At 35.0% G+C, this 14722-nt stretch overlaps 1 protein-coding gene across 1 annotated transcript; it reads right to left on the bottom strand.

Moving 5' to 3' along the window:
* Window positions 1-1386: 1386 nt before the first annotated feature.
* On the bottom strand, window positions 1387-12819 carry LOC104167151 (protein LAP2-like; the record flags this gene model as incomplete). The annotated part of the gene is made up of 11 exons (XM_009707315.1): window positions 1387-1569; window positions 2141-2311; window positions 2921-3042; window positions 5072-5171; window positions 6191-6260; window positions 7190-7305; window positions 7663-7792; window positions 8875-8947; window positions 9407-9551; window positions 10872-10946; window positions 12756-12819. Coding segments are annotated over 11 exons (1249 nt in total), but the record flags the coding sequence as incomplete, so codon positions are not given.
* Between the last annotated feature and the right edge of the window lie 1903 nt (window positions 12820-14722).

Genomic DNA, 14722 nt, shown 5'->3' with positions numbered 1-14722 from the left:
CGTGCTTCCTATTACAAATGCTACAAAATCCATGTTGCAGATTGCAAAAATAGTCTGTCAATGTTCACTTTTTCTTACAAGTTTCAGAACATTCAATGTATGGAACCTATTGGAGCACTGCCTTTCCCATGATACTAACTACCTGGCCAGTTCTTTGGACTGCACGAAAGACAAACCTGGCTAAGATGCAGCAAACAAGCCATGATAAGTGTTCATTAAAAATAAAAAATAAAAATCCATCTGTTTTTCTCTGCAATTGGAACAGATGACGTCTTCACTGCTTCTACAACATTGCCTTTCCTCTTGGTTGTGACATATAAGTGTAATCAATGTTGAAATGAAAAACTTGCAGGCATGCAAAATTTAGATATCAGGATTCAACTGCAACGGAGTTACCAGCAGGTTATTACATGAAAGCAAGGAATCCGCTATCCCTGATAGAATACATACTACTGCCTCATTTACTTACTGGCATACACTGAGCTAGAAAGAATTGCTGTCACTATCGTTAAACAACTAATATGATTTTCTGAAATTATGTTCTTAAACTAAAGAAAAATGTCAAACCCAGTATTTTCAGAAAGTATACAGAAGCAGGAACCTGCTAGTGGGGAAATAGCCAGCAACAGCAACAGCTTGTCACAAAGTCTTTCAGCAAAAGTATGAAATAAGCATGTAAGCACTGCTTACACAACACAGGCAAAAATATTCTGCTTGTGAAACTATGAAAAAAGCATTTTACAGGTTGTGACTGGCAACTGATTGACAAGTTCCAAAATTCATTATAAGTCTGAAACATTCTAAAAAAATGAATACATAATGTTTGTCAGAAAGATGTATAAAGAGTTTAGAAGTTTCAAATCTCTAACTCTTTATAAGAGCTAAACACAGTCCAAGCCATGTTCATGACAGCTCACTAATAAACTCTGAGGAATACATATTTTTAAACCCACTTTTCATTTTTCGTTTGAAATGAATGTGTATAGTCACTTGGAAAGACAAGTTTTTGATTGCTACCACTAATCACATATTTTGTCATTTCACTGACAACTAAAATTGATTATTTAATTAAGAATTGACAATCAAACAAAACCTGGAAAATTCTGAGTCTTTTCACAGGTTGATACTTAGATCAACTTTTAATCGAGTTTGCTTTATTTGTCTTTAAATGCATGAATCTTCTGTTATGAACTTTTTATTAGCTATTTCAACTTAATATAATCTGAAGTGAGAAAAATATTGCATTGCAAACCATCTGTATTTACAGCACTCATGGATGGCAATTTTCTGCTATTGTCAACATAAATTTTCATCTCCCAGAGTAACAAATTCAATACAATACCAGCACAATTCTGACTGCCATGATGTTTAATCACAATGCCATACCTCGAGCGTGTCTTCATGGTTGACAATTGTTTTTGTGTTCTGCAAGGTTTTAACAAGTGCAGTCATCTGTGAATTAGTGGTGCTGTGCTCAGCTTCTTGTTCAGTAGGCTTCTGCACAGAGCTTTCTGCTGAATATTGCTTTCTCTCATCTGCTTTGTTCTTTATTGAAGCAATTTCTGAAGTCTACAGGATTAAGAACGTTAGCAGAAAAAACATCCAGAAAGGTTTTCAGTAACATATGATATTTAGAGTTAACCTTATATATGTTGGGAAACAAGGGAATGGAAAATCTGAGCTTTGAAATTATTAAATATGAAATGCACCACGTATGAAATGCAGAGAAATCTCTGCAGAATACTGAGGGACAGTCCTTAGCCTTTGTCAATCAGTTTGACTCTCCTCCTTACTGGGGTCAATTTGTACCATTAAATTTCCAGTTAATAAAAAAAAAAGGCCAAGAATATCTACAGTCAGCACCAAACAGTACTCCTATCACCTATCATGTTACATCAATTATATACATACATTGTTTTTATTTGCCCGAGAATCAAGTGAACTGCCTTGTTCTTAATATGAGAGGAAACCAGACATTTATTACAGACTTTAGACAGTGAAGACATAAGTTCTGTTGTTTAATTTGACTTTTTCCCTTGTGAAAGCGTCAGTGGGGAAGGAGAAGAGAATTAAAAGAAATCAATGACGCACTAAATCTTTGGAAGTTCTTGCGAAGTCAGAAGAGAATATTATCTCTAACCTTTACTCCCACATCTTTTACAGAAACTGTCTGGCCTTCTCGTTTTGACTCCTTGGCAGTATCTTCAGTAGATTCCTCATCCTTTAGCCTATGCACAATTGTCTGGACTGTTTTGACCATATTCTTCAGTTCATCAGGATATGGAGTTGGATATCTCTTCAGATTGCCTTCCTGTATAACAAAAAGCAATAACGTTCTACATTTAATTAAACGCCATAATTAAAACATCACCTTTAAAACAGACAATGAATTAGGACAAAACACTGAACAATCCAGGATCTCCACTTCGCTGTTCGAGTCTACCTGCACTGATGGAGACTTAAGTTTATAAAACCCAGCAAGATTATGAATCACTTTCCACCCCGCCCTCCAAATGTGTCCATTGATTGCAAGCAGGAAGAATTATGACAACTGTAATTTACTTAAAGAAAAACCAGGATTAATCATTGTTTCCCCATTATCCTTCTCCATGGCACCACCAGTCAGGTAGTCTCCTAGTTATGCCCTACATTGCCTTACATCAGCTGAGGGTTTTTCCCTTGTGCTCCACTTTAAATCATCTGGCAAAAAGCCAAAAACAAGACCAAAAAACCAAACAAAAAAAAAATCAACCCCAAAATACAGTGTTTCATCCTGTTAGATACTCTTAACTAATAACTGAAGACTTGATTTCTTCAGCAGAGCAAAATCCACAGCCAAAGTAAGGCAAAAGATAGGATTCAGAGGTGGGGATAAGAGGGGGGGAAGCACCAAGTATTCAAAAATAAATTCAATACTAACCCGAGGCGGTGCCTCTCTCTCATCTTTGTCTTCATCACACTCAAATGCCACCTGAGCACGCTGTTTCCGCTGTTCCTCCCACAGAGATGGATTGAAACTTTCATTATCAGATATGAACATAACTAAAAAAACGAAAAGAGAGTCTCATAAGTATAGGATACATTATGGGATATATTTTTTCTCTTGGATGGGACTAGTGGGCCTTTGTATGCATTCTTAAAAGATAAGAGGCTAGCAGCACCATTAACTGAAGACTAGCTGCACTGCCACTGCTTTATGAACTTGGCTGTATTTCCAAAATAGTAAAATCCCTATCTGTAAAGTAAGAAAATTCATACACACAGCCGTACACTAGTTTTAACACTTATACTTGAGAATTTTCAGTAGAACTCTGCTGCAAAGTATTTTTATTCATGTATAAATATGAAAATATATATTTGCGTATACATAAATGTAAATTACACCAATTTATATAGCCTGATTTCAGTGAGGTGGTCTCATTAAGCACATATACGAGCACTCATCTGATTTCATTTAATGAAAATTTAAAAATGAAGAATAAGAATGACTTAGTGACAAAAACTTGCATTATTACTAATCCTGAAAAAAACCTAAAGCATCTAAAACTTAAGGTAAACACATGATTTTTCAGAAGTTATATAAATGACAGGAGCTTTACAAAGTATTTCTTGCTTAATTTTACAACAGATAAAAAAAAAACTTTTGAGTACCCACTGTCTCTTATTCTAGCCTGTCTCCGTGCCTTATGTTACATCAGCCAGGTTCTACTTTAGCATGCCATATAGTCTAATAAATCTGCCACCACCCCCTCAGCAAAAGTATATCCTTCACTAGCAATGCCAAGACTGTTCATATTAACTTCTTCTATACCTGAAATAAAAAAATACTTAATATAGGGCTCAACAAGTGCATTGGAATATTTGTTACTCTGGATTTACTGGGTAAACTTACAATTTTGACACAACTGAAAATATTCTAATAGACTTCACTGTCACCAAAACTGTTCCTGATCAAAAAAAAGAACCTGATAAAGAATTTAAAAAAAAAAAAAAATTTTAAATGCTATCTATCTATCTTTAAACCTTCCATTTGGAATGATCCCTCAGAGGCAGGTATTCTGTCAACTTAAGCCAAACAAGCAGTGCTTTCCTTGTCTATCAAAAGAAACTCTGTCACCTCTGTAAAAAAAAGTTCAAATGGAGAGAACGCTTTCAGGAACAATCTTGAACTTCACTGAATTTCCAAATATTTTATACTTCTCACATTCTATCAGAAGTATTGCAGATGCATTATCTGCACTAGAAGGCACTAAAACTGATGCACAATTTAGTGGTTTTGCTGGTATTTTTGATTACTGCCCTCTCAGTGTACTAGACACTTGTATCATGGAACAGCAAATGTTGCCACTTATCAGTTTTCAATTATTTCCATTGATATGTGCCCCCTCGTCCATTTCTGTTAAAGCAGCACAAGCTTTTTCCTTTTGCCTGCAGGGGAAAGAAAGTGGAAAAATACAGAGATTTAACTCTCCTTTCCCTAACTCCTTATGGGGCTACTCATGGAGTGTTACTTATTTTCCTAACTATTTCACAAGTGTGTAGAAATAACTTTCTGGCAAGGTCTTAATATTTTGGGTCCAACCTTTTATAAAACAGTTCAAACTAAATGTGAGCAATATGCTTTTCTTCTGGACCAATTTTTTTTTCTTTTAAAATAAAACAGAGAATGCTATGTACTTTTCAAAAAATATGTACTCAGTAATGGAGGAAACATTTTGTCTAACATTCTGTTAAAATAGTTTGACGCAGGCACCTGCTAAGGAGAATTTCACTCCAACCATTAAGCTCTGTCAGATTGAAATATGGTGTCACACTGGGAAGTGGCAACATCGCAGAATGTGATCCCACCAGTCCATTCCTCACCTTGCTCACTGAAACAGTTTCACCTACAATTTACCAATACGTAGATCACATTAAGTTACTGTTCTCATTCTTCAGATGTAACTCTTCATCACTTACAAGTTTACTTCAAAGTTGTATATAAGTATTATCTAGCGAAAATTGTATTAGCTGGACAGTCTTCCCATTTTCAAAAGTGAGCATTCTGACAGGGTATTTCAGAAATTCTTACCATCCTCGGTCCTTGGTTGCTGGGGGAACATGTAATTAGTAAGCACTGTTTTCTGTGTGTCAGGGTCAGCTTCTTTTTGAAGAGGGATAAGTGGTTTAGACTAAGAAGCAAATGAAAGAAGGTAATGTTATGAAAATAAATATAAAAAAAGCAAATATTATCTACATATCACAGAGCATACATGTCCCATTACTTTGAAGATACTCTGCCTTCTAGTAAAACTCCTCTGAATAATTTTCACAAAATGAAGTTATTGAAAAGTTCGTCTTTGACGACCACCTTTGACTGAGAACTGAAACTCAGTAACAGCTTTAAGAGAAAAGCAAACACTGGATATTTAAAAAATAACCCAGTTTCTTGCTAGGACTTATTACTATCCCAAAGCAGGCTGACCTGGAATACACAGATATATCTGGCCATTTAAAGCTGCAGTCAATCATATAAAGAGAGAAATTTTGTACTCCATTTTTCATATTGACACCAGATTGAATATCCCCCACGCCTTACAAAAAAGGGCATCGGGTCCCTGAAATTACAGTATTAGCAAAAATGGTTTCATTATACTACATCTGAGGCTAGTGGATTTCTGGCAGCCCTGTACACCTTAATGCTATTGTTGAAACCAGCATAGTACAGACGGCTTCAACACACAGCAAAAATACAAGCCATAGGCACATGAGTTACTGCTCAATAGCTTAAAACTTGGACAGTCACAGAGTTCAAAGGTGTAGCAAGACACCTAGCTCAAAAAAAGACATGCTAAATTTCCCCAATGGCATAGCTGTGGAAGAAACAGCATCCTACACCTTCAAGTACTAGCTTACCAAGCACTAACTCTCCTGTGTAAACAAGCCTGAAGAAGCACAAAACCCCCAAAAAACTAGTATCTGTTAAATCGCATTTCCTAACAGCACAGAACTTTGCTAGAAGTATGAAAGTCTCCAAAGACAGGTAGGCTCATTGTTGTTTATTCCAGGAGAACTGACATAGTAATGTCAAGGAAGTATTGATATACATACACAGTACCAAGTCTCGTTATTTAACAGATGGCTCTGTACTTGCTCATTCAAACACGAATAAAGTCAACAATCATTTATTTGTAATTCTAAGAAAGTTTACCTGATTGTCTGATAGCCACATAGCAGTGAGCTGTTGCAGTTTTGTAAAGGTAAATGGCAAATTCTTCAGTCTGTAAATTATACAACAAGAATTTATGTAAGTACATTTATCAATACTGTTAAGACTATTAAGAAACAATCCTGCATTAGTCTGTAAAAATGTTAAAAAACCCCGCATTTCTGTGCAGTTTAAGAAGCAGCTTAAAGAAAGTGACAATGTAACTTGAATTTAACTCACTTCAGTGACTTGAATACAATTTTAAAGACAAATAACCTGAATTAAGCAAGCTGAATCCTCAGTATTTTATCTTTCAAAATACATGCACGCCAATTTAAAAAAAGTGCTACACCTGAAAATCATTGGTTTTTTTCCAAGACACATATGTGGGAAAGGGGCTGCCCTGGATAATGAAGGCTCTGGCATTTATGGGTAAGTCAAGCTACAGATAGAGTGCAGAGAAGCTAGACTGGCAGAACAGAAGGGAGAGCTCAGTCAGATTTATCTCTCCCAATATATTTCAATTCTACAAATTGGCAATTCCCAAAAGAGAAATGTTTTGTCTGTTTCTCATGACCAGCTCTAACAAAATATAACTTTCTTTTCCTCCTTCTCCAGCACATTCAAGTGTTTTACAATATACTGCGATACTGTTCTGTGTCCTCCATATGCAAGACAGGAGGCTATTAACTTCTAAGTAAGAATCAAAAGTTTTATGAAAATAACCAAACCAAAATTACCCAGAAAAATACAGGCTAACAATCATGAATGTATTGAAGCTGTGCTTCAACACATGTGCCATGTGCCAAGTCATTAAAATAAATACAGCTTAATAGCATGGAACTGCAAAATCCAGAACACAATACATTAAATATATGCATCTCAATCAGCTTCGAAGTTGTGCTTGAGGTAAGGAAAGATAGCATAATATATTTATAACAATACCTCTACATTTTTATTGCATTTTATACAACTTCTACTTGAATAAATGTATTCACAAACCTATTGTCACTCAGATTGATGACTTTTAATTTCTGCATATCACCCATTTCTTCAGGGAGAAATTCAAGCTTATTAGAATGCAGAAACAACACTGTTACATGCTTCCAGTTTCCAATCTGAAAAAAATCCCGAAGAATTACTTCATCTTCGTAACTCTAAATATGCAAATTTTTACTGTTTAAAAACTGTTAGTATTACAGCTATTTTTGCCTGTAAAATGTAATTAGATCTATTCTTACATACTAAACATTCCTTTAGTTTCAATACACTAACAACAAATTTCTACTTCTTGCTCAAAAAATATATAATTTCATTATTTGAAAAATTGTATATTTATATACATCCTCCTTTAAAAACATACACGAAGAAAATCTGCTCAAGAAATATTAACTTATTATCCAGAAGTTGTATAGACTATATAGTTTAACATACATTAAAAAATTCACTTTACAGTTTTGTAATTAAATATATACCTCTGATGGCAGCTGTGATAAAAAGTTATGATCTGCAGCAAATGTCCTTATATTAGAGAGCTGCCCAACAGACGAGGGCAATGTTTCAATCTCATTGAAACTACAGTCCAGTTCTTCTACTGATATTAATCTAAAAAAAAAAATAAATAATATTACTCCTCTATACAGGTTAATTCATCCAACATTAATTGAATATTTTAAATGAAGTTAATATCACTTTTAATTACAAATTTCACATTTAATTCAAAACAAAACTCTGAAACCTAATGGAATTCAAATCCAAGAAAAATCCTTTACTAATTGCCTAAAATGTGTTTTGGGTTTTTTTGTTTGTTTGTGGTTGATTGTGGGTTTTTTAGTTTTGTTTTGTTTTTAAATCTCCTTTACACTGTCCTCAAAAGAGAGCATTCAGTGAAAACAGGGAGGGCAGCAACATCAAACGTTTATGTACTACAAGAAAATGTGCTAGTGCAAGGCATTAAGAACATTCAGAATGGGATAGATCATAGCCAAACAGGAGTTCAGTGCAGTTTCTGAACAAGAAAAGATTTTCAAGAGTTAGAGACAGTGAATCTAAGAACCTGGCAGCAAAGAAGTATTTTGTAAATTCTAGTAACAAAAGAAAACCTACATTAATTGTAATAAGAGAAAATAAATTGTAACAAATACCCTTCATTTTTATAGCACTTAATTATGAAACAATTATTTTTGCTGTCACTTCTGAGTTTTAAATTAAATTGATGAACACCAAATTATACATTAAAAAAACCTGCTGATAACAGGTGAAAATTCTCCTTATAATATAAAAAAGACAAATGTGTGTTTTCAGATTCACTTTTTACATGCTTTTTGATAGTCATTCAATCATTTGCAATATTTACCACAGCTATGTTACTGTCAAAAACCTGCTTCAGGCAGCTGACTGCCTTTTTAAACATCTCGTTTTCTTTCCCATTCTATTTTTCTTTTGTAGACTGGTGGCTGCATTAATAAGTGAGCAACATATGTCTTTTGATATTAAATAATACGTAAAGAACATACATGCTGCAAACTAGAAGTAAGATATGAAAGCACTTGTCTTCAATTTTATTAAGACACTAACATGTAAAAGGAATTAAATCAAGTAGGTGTAAAAACATTCAAAGCGGAAAACATTGTTACAGAAAATCTGCAGAAAAGCAATTTAACCTTTTATTCAGGTGAAATACCTACCCTCCTATGGAGTCTGGCAAATAAATTAACTGGTTTTCATCAATTTTAAGCGTTGTTACCTTCTTCAGGGAACCTGTAATAAAAAGAGCAAGTAAATCAAAAAGGACATTTGAGTTCATTAAGCTTAATTTTAAGTTAAGAGGGGAAAAAAACCCATGAGCAAGCGACCACATCTGTATTCCCTGGCATACCTACAGTGTTATGTACCCAAGAAAATAAGCAGACGAGCTTACAGAAACTTGTTTGCCAGCTTACCATGTGCCAGCCATTGGGGATAAGGGAGAAAAAAAAGTATTTTTTTTCACTCTGTTAGAGTTAACTATTTCTCATCCCTTTACAAATTAATGTATAAAGTCAAGAATGCTCCAAAACAAATATAAATTTTATTATTTAGCCACACATTACAGCTTTATCCAAAATTGGCACTTTTAAACAATTTAAACTTAGATCTGAAATGCTGTTCGTCTATTTTCAGGTGTTCTCTGTCTAAACTATAAGCTTTTAAGAACATGAATTAATTGAAAATACAAACCAATAGACTCTGGCAATTGCTGAAGTGAATTACTGGATAACAGTAGGTCTTGCAGGCTTTCACAACCTGAAATACCTTCTTCGACTACTTCAATGTTGTTTTTAGAAACATCCAAGTAGGTCAGCTGTTTCAAAGTGCCTATGAACTAATAGCAAGAGAAAATAATGTATTCTAGAAAGTGCAAGTTCAAAACAAAAAATCCAGCAGATTTGACAACATTCTCTCAAGTGTAATGCCAGAGGAAAAGAGAAAACCTATTTATAGTGCTGAAATACAATTTTATGCAAAATATCCAAGCTTTGTAATGAAATATTTTGTGCCGATACACACAGTTGATGTTCTTACACAAACCCCCGCCCGCGCCCCCCCCAAATTCTGCAAGTCTCTAAAGTCAGTCTCTGCAAATTCAACGGTTTGATCAGTTACTATGAATCAAGCAACTGAAGTCTATTCTAAAGCTTCAAACAGAGACAGATAACGTAAGGACATCATCAGGCTTCAGTAAAGTCCTTTAATGCTTATTTTCGCCTTTTGTGTGAAACTGCCTCCTACTTAACCTCAAAAACAACAATTAATCCCTAATTGTACTAAACTGAATAAATAAGCCAAAATATGAACTTGTATTACCTTTCCATATGAACCAAGAATAAGCTTGAAGATTTGTGCACACTACTGTACTAAAATCTTCATAGGAAAGATGCAGTCATTTTCACTACAGTTTTACTTTTACTGTAAAGTAGAAATGTTTAATACATCCACTCAGCTCTTCAAGGAAGAATTAACTGAAGTGAGGAAAGACAGTGAGGGACAAGTAGAGAAGACTACTGATCAGGCAAGAAAGCCTCACGTCAGAAGACTGCTAGTGATTTTAAGTCTGAAAACAGACGAGCTGTTGCCCAGATTTCAAACACTCATTTACTAGTTTACTACAACATAAGCACAGTTTTCACAAGTACTGCAGTAAAAGATCAGCTTGGATCCCATGTAATTCTGAGAGATGTCAGGAACATAGACTAAGTCAATAGAACATTTTCTCAGGAACTGGCTATGCTCCCTGTACACACAGCAGCTGAACAGGCATTGCTTGCTTTACGGCCATGACCAGTAAAAATTCACACAACATATTTTTCCTCTAAATTCATGCTTGCTGTCTAACACAAAATAATCGCTTTTTGGAAGGAGTAGTCAGCCCTAAATTTGATCCAGGATTTTTACCCCTTTCCTGAATTGGAACGTAATTTTTAGATGAGAGCTATATAACTTTCAATGAAAGAAAAGCTGTGTACCCAGCTCTCATGATCAGTGACAATTTCTAAGTAAACTAGTCAAGCACTTTAGTGCCAGTTAGCCTTTTGGCTTTAAGTAACATTAAAATTACACAGCAACTTTAACATATATGATGACTGACAAAGCAAGTACCACTGTAAATAAAAATACTAATGTTTAACACAGTAAAAGAACTTACCCCTGGAATAAGTGTTAGTCTATTACCATCCATCCAAAATTCCTTTAACCCACTCAGCTGTTCAAGTACTTCAGGCTGTAAAGCAAAGCCATTTTTAAAAAACTTCATAAAAAAAATAGAAAAAGGCAGAAAAATACTTCAGCAATTAATCTATTGCAACTTTAAATAATGTCTTCTTATAGCTGTTACATACACTTTCTTCACTGGGTCATCAAATAAAACTCAGATAATTCACTTATTGAAAAGTAATTATATGCTAGAGATACAAAAATCTTTTAAGAACTTGATCACAGCACTAAATAATCCCTACAGAAAGTGTTCAGTTTTTTTTTAACAGAAATTATTATTTTTCAATTGGAGCACACAATAAATAAATGTTATGTGTATAATTTCCTCCTTCATGGAGGAGGTCTAAAAACCTTTAAATTCCATCAACTCAGAGGACCTGTTTTTCAAAAACCACAATGATTTTGTGGTTTTGGGCAAAAGGGAAACAAGTTTTAATTTTCTAGCAACAAAAGGTGCATCTGCATGAAACAAGCGAACCACTCCATCCACAAAGTGAAGTGCAGGACTGTGCTTCCATTACAAGTTATTGTTAGAAGTATCTTATGTATCAGGGAAAGACCACATCTTGTTAAACATCCATGTTGCATATGCTTTCCTATTTAAAATTCCCTCCTGAGAAAGTAATACAGAACAGGTGCTACTACACCTGTCTAGGTGACAGGTGTAAAGTAGGTAAAGTAGAAGGTAAATGTAGAATTTAATTTTGTTATACTGTAAATATACAACCTGCATAAATATATATCCTGCATAAGTTGCAGTCCTGACTCCCAATAATTAATTTTCCAAGAGAAAAATCATAACTGAAGACAACCTTTCAAACAGATCTTTATCCAAAAAGCAGTTCCAAACCTTTTTGTGCTTTTATCAAAAGATCTTAATGAAACTAATCACCAGTAGTTGACTCTTGTAGCTAAAAGGCTGGGAGAGATGAAGCAATCAGCCAAAAATATACCCAAACAGGTAATTTTGCAGCCTATATTTAGTTCATGGCTGTTCTGGCTTAATGTGGGTCTGAGCATGTTAGTTTAAAGTTCCCACATGAGTATCTACCCTGTAATGGGAATATGGCAGTAATGGTAATGGCCAGAAATGTAATAATACTAATGAACAATTCCTTAAATACACTTCCTTATCTGCCAAACTATACAACTAGGCAAGTGTTCAGCTCTGCGTGATCTACTGGTGGCATACAAAGGTTTAACTTTATTATATGGCAGGTCAGTATGTTCCAGTATACTTCTATTCCAATTTCTTTATCCAGGAAAGTACTCGTAGAAGCAGGAAGATGTCAAGTGATTGCAAATGTAAGATGTATTCGCCTGTGAGATCATGAACAGGAAACAAGTCGATCCATGCTGAAGGAAAAATCTGAGCACCTCAACTGTAAATACCATTTCGAACAATATTCAAACTTAATATAGGATCTAAATAGTTCATACACAACAATAAAAGCAGTTATGCACAGCTTGTACATAACTTACAATATTACATACGTGATAAACAATAAGTCTTCAGAATTTATTATAAGCCAAACAATTATGTTTATAATTCAAACACATACTACGATTAATATTTTACTAGTACAGTAACCACAATATACCACAGAGTGTTACTTTGAAACTGAGGAAAAACATACTCATATTCATCAGAATATGCACATAACAGGCTCCATAAAGTAACATAAGGTATACATAATATTTGCTCAGTAGCAGAACTCTTAAGCTGATGTTTATATTTTCACATTGATTAAAAATAAATTAAAGGATAAAGAGATTTATAGAAGATACAAAACTCTGTTACTAAGGCAAAACTCACCACTTCTGTGAATTCATTACTTCCTAAGTCCAGTCTCTCCAGCTGAGTCAGTCTGGACATTGTTCTGCATGGGAAGGGGATTAGTAAGAAATTAGACTTAAGAAAACACGAGTTATAACCAATCTTCCTGTATTCATAAAAATATATTATTTTAACCAGTATTAAGTAGTGATGTTGTTCTGTTAATGGACTGATATCTAAATATGGTCAAATTTTTACACACTGTTCAACCAGGCACATATTAACAATCACACCAACTGTTGACTGTCACACAAAGAATACACTGCCACTCATCCACAGATGAGTTCACAAAAAGTAAAGACCACCAGAGTAATCTTTATAACTCAGTGAATCTTTAACTCAGTGAAGTTACTCTTGTTTTGAGCAGTTTCTTTTTTTGCAGCTTTTCACCTATAGTTACAATGTCTTCTCAGCAGCCAAAGGCTGGTTAACTACATGATTTCCACTCAAAGAAAGACCACTGCCTAAAGATCAGCTAAAACAGAAAAGACCAATGCTGAATCACAGTAACCAACCCCACCCTTCTCCAGGCTGCTGACAAAGTTGCTTCCACATGATATGATCTGGAATCCTAATTATTTCGCTAGTCCTACGATAAATCAGATTACTAAATTGGATTTTGTGACACATCAATACTCTTTAAGCCAATTTATGACAAAGATTAAATCAATGACTGAAATAAAGAAAAATCTATTATTTCAAGCTGTGTTTTGGCCACATTTTTCCTCTATTTAAGTTCACTTTGAAGACTCCACAGAGATGATCTACCACTGCTTGTGGTGGTCTATGTAATCGGTACTCCAGTCAACAGCAGTACTATCTAAAAATATTTTCAAAGGGGCTTGATTTTTATTTGAACTGAATTTTCAGCTTAGAAATAAACACAGATTTTAAGAGTGAAGGGAAAAAAAAAAAGGTAACACCAACAAAATGAAAAAAGTTCAATCTCATTTAAGTGAATTTTTATGAGGCTGAATTGAAACAAAGTCAGATGGGTTTTTTACGGCAGCTTGAGATGACTAGAATTTTTTCTTTAATTCAAATAATTTTTTTATTTTAATGGTTTGGTAAAGATACACACACACAAAAAACCCAATCTCCCAAACCAACAAACTCCAAGGTCTGAGTCTTTTTTTTTTTCTTCCTCCTGTACATCATTCAACTTTGAGGCCACACGGTCTACACAGTTAACACCAGATTTACAGAAACTAAGCAATAAAGTTCCTCTCCTCCCTCCTGCCAAATTACAGTAGATACACAAATTCTACTCCAGCCCAACCCAAGATCTAGGTGCTCCCTTCCCATCCGGCTAGTGCTACATCCTTAACAGCTCTAAGGTAACCCCAAAATTGCCATTCTTGCCTTAGTCTTCATTGTCTTACTAAAAATAAAATAATGTAAAAATACTGAACAGTTTTCATCAAGAGTCCTGGTGCTACCATTTGGAACCAGAGTAAGTATCTGCAAATTGCTCTCAAGTACCTGCAAAATTAACATTACGTAACGCTGACAGTATAACAAAGTAACTTCATTGATTTGGGGCCCTTTTTTTCCTTGTTAAATGTCTATAATCTAGCAAACATATCCACTCAACTGTAGAACAAACACAAATATGTGGAGAAACTGGCAGCTCATGGCTTGGACAGGCATACCCTTCGCTGAGTAAAAAACTGGCTGGTTGGCCGAGCCCAGAGAGTGGTGGTGAATGGAGCTAAATCCAGTTGGCGGCCGGTCACAAGTGGTGTTCCTCAGGGCTCAGTGTTGGGGCCAGTTCTGTTTAACATCTTCATTGATGATTTGGATGAGGGGATCGAGTGCACCCTCAGTAAGTCTGCAGACAGCACCAAGCTGGGTGGGAGTGTTGATCTGCTGGAGGGTAAGAAGGCTCTACAGAGGGATCTGGACAGGCTGGATTGATGGGCTGAGACCAACCGTATGAGATTCAA

The sequence above is a fragment of the Cariama cristata genome, unplaced genomic scaffold (assembly GCF_000690535.1).
Source record: "Cariama cristata isolate BGI_N322 unplaced genomic scaffold, ASM69053v1 scaffold44559, whole genome shotgun sequence".
In the NCBI taxonomy this organism is placed as follows: Eukaryota; Metazoa; Chordata; class Aves; order Cariamiformes; family Cariamidae; genus Cariama; species Cariama cristata.
This window is presented reverse-complemented; position numbering and strand designations above follow the sequence as displayed.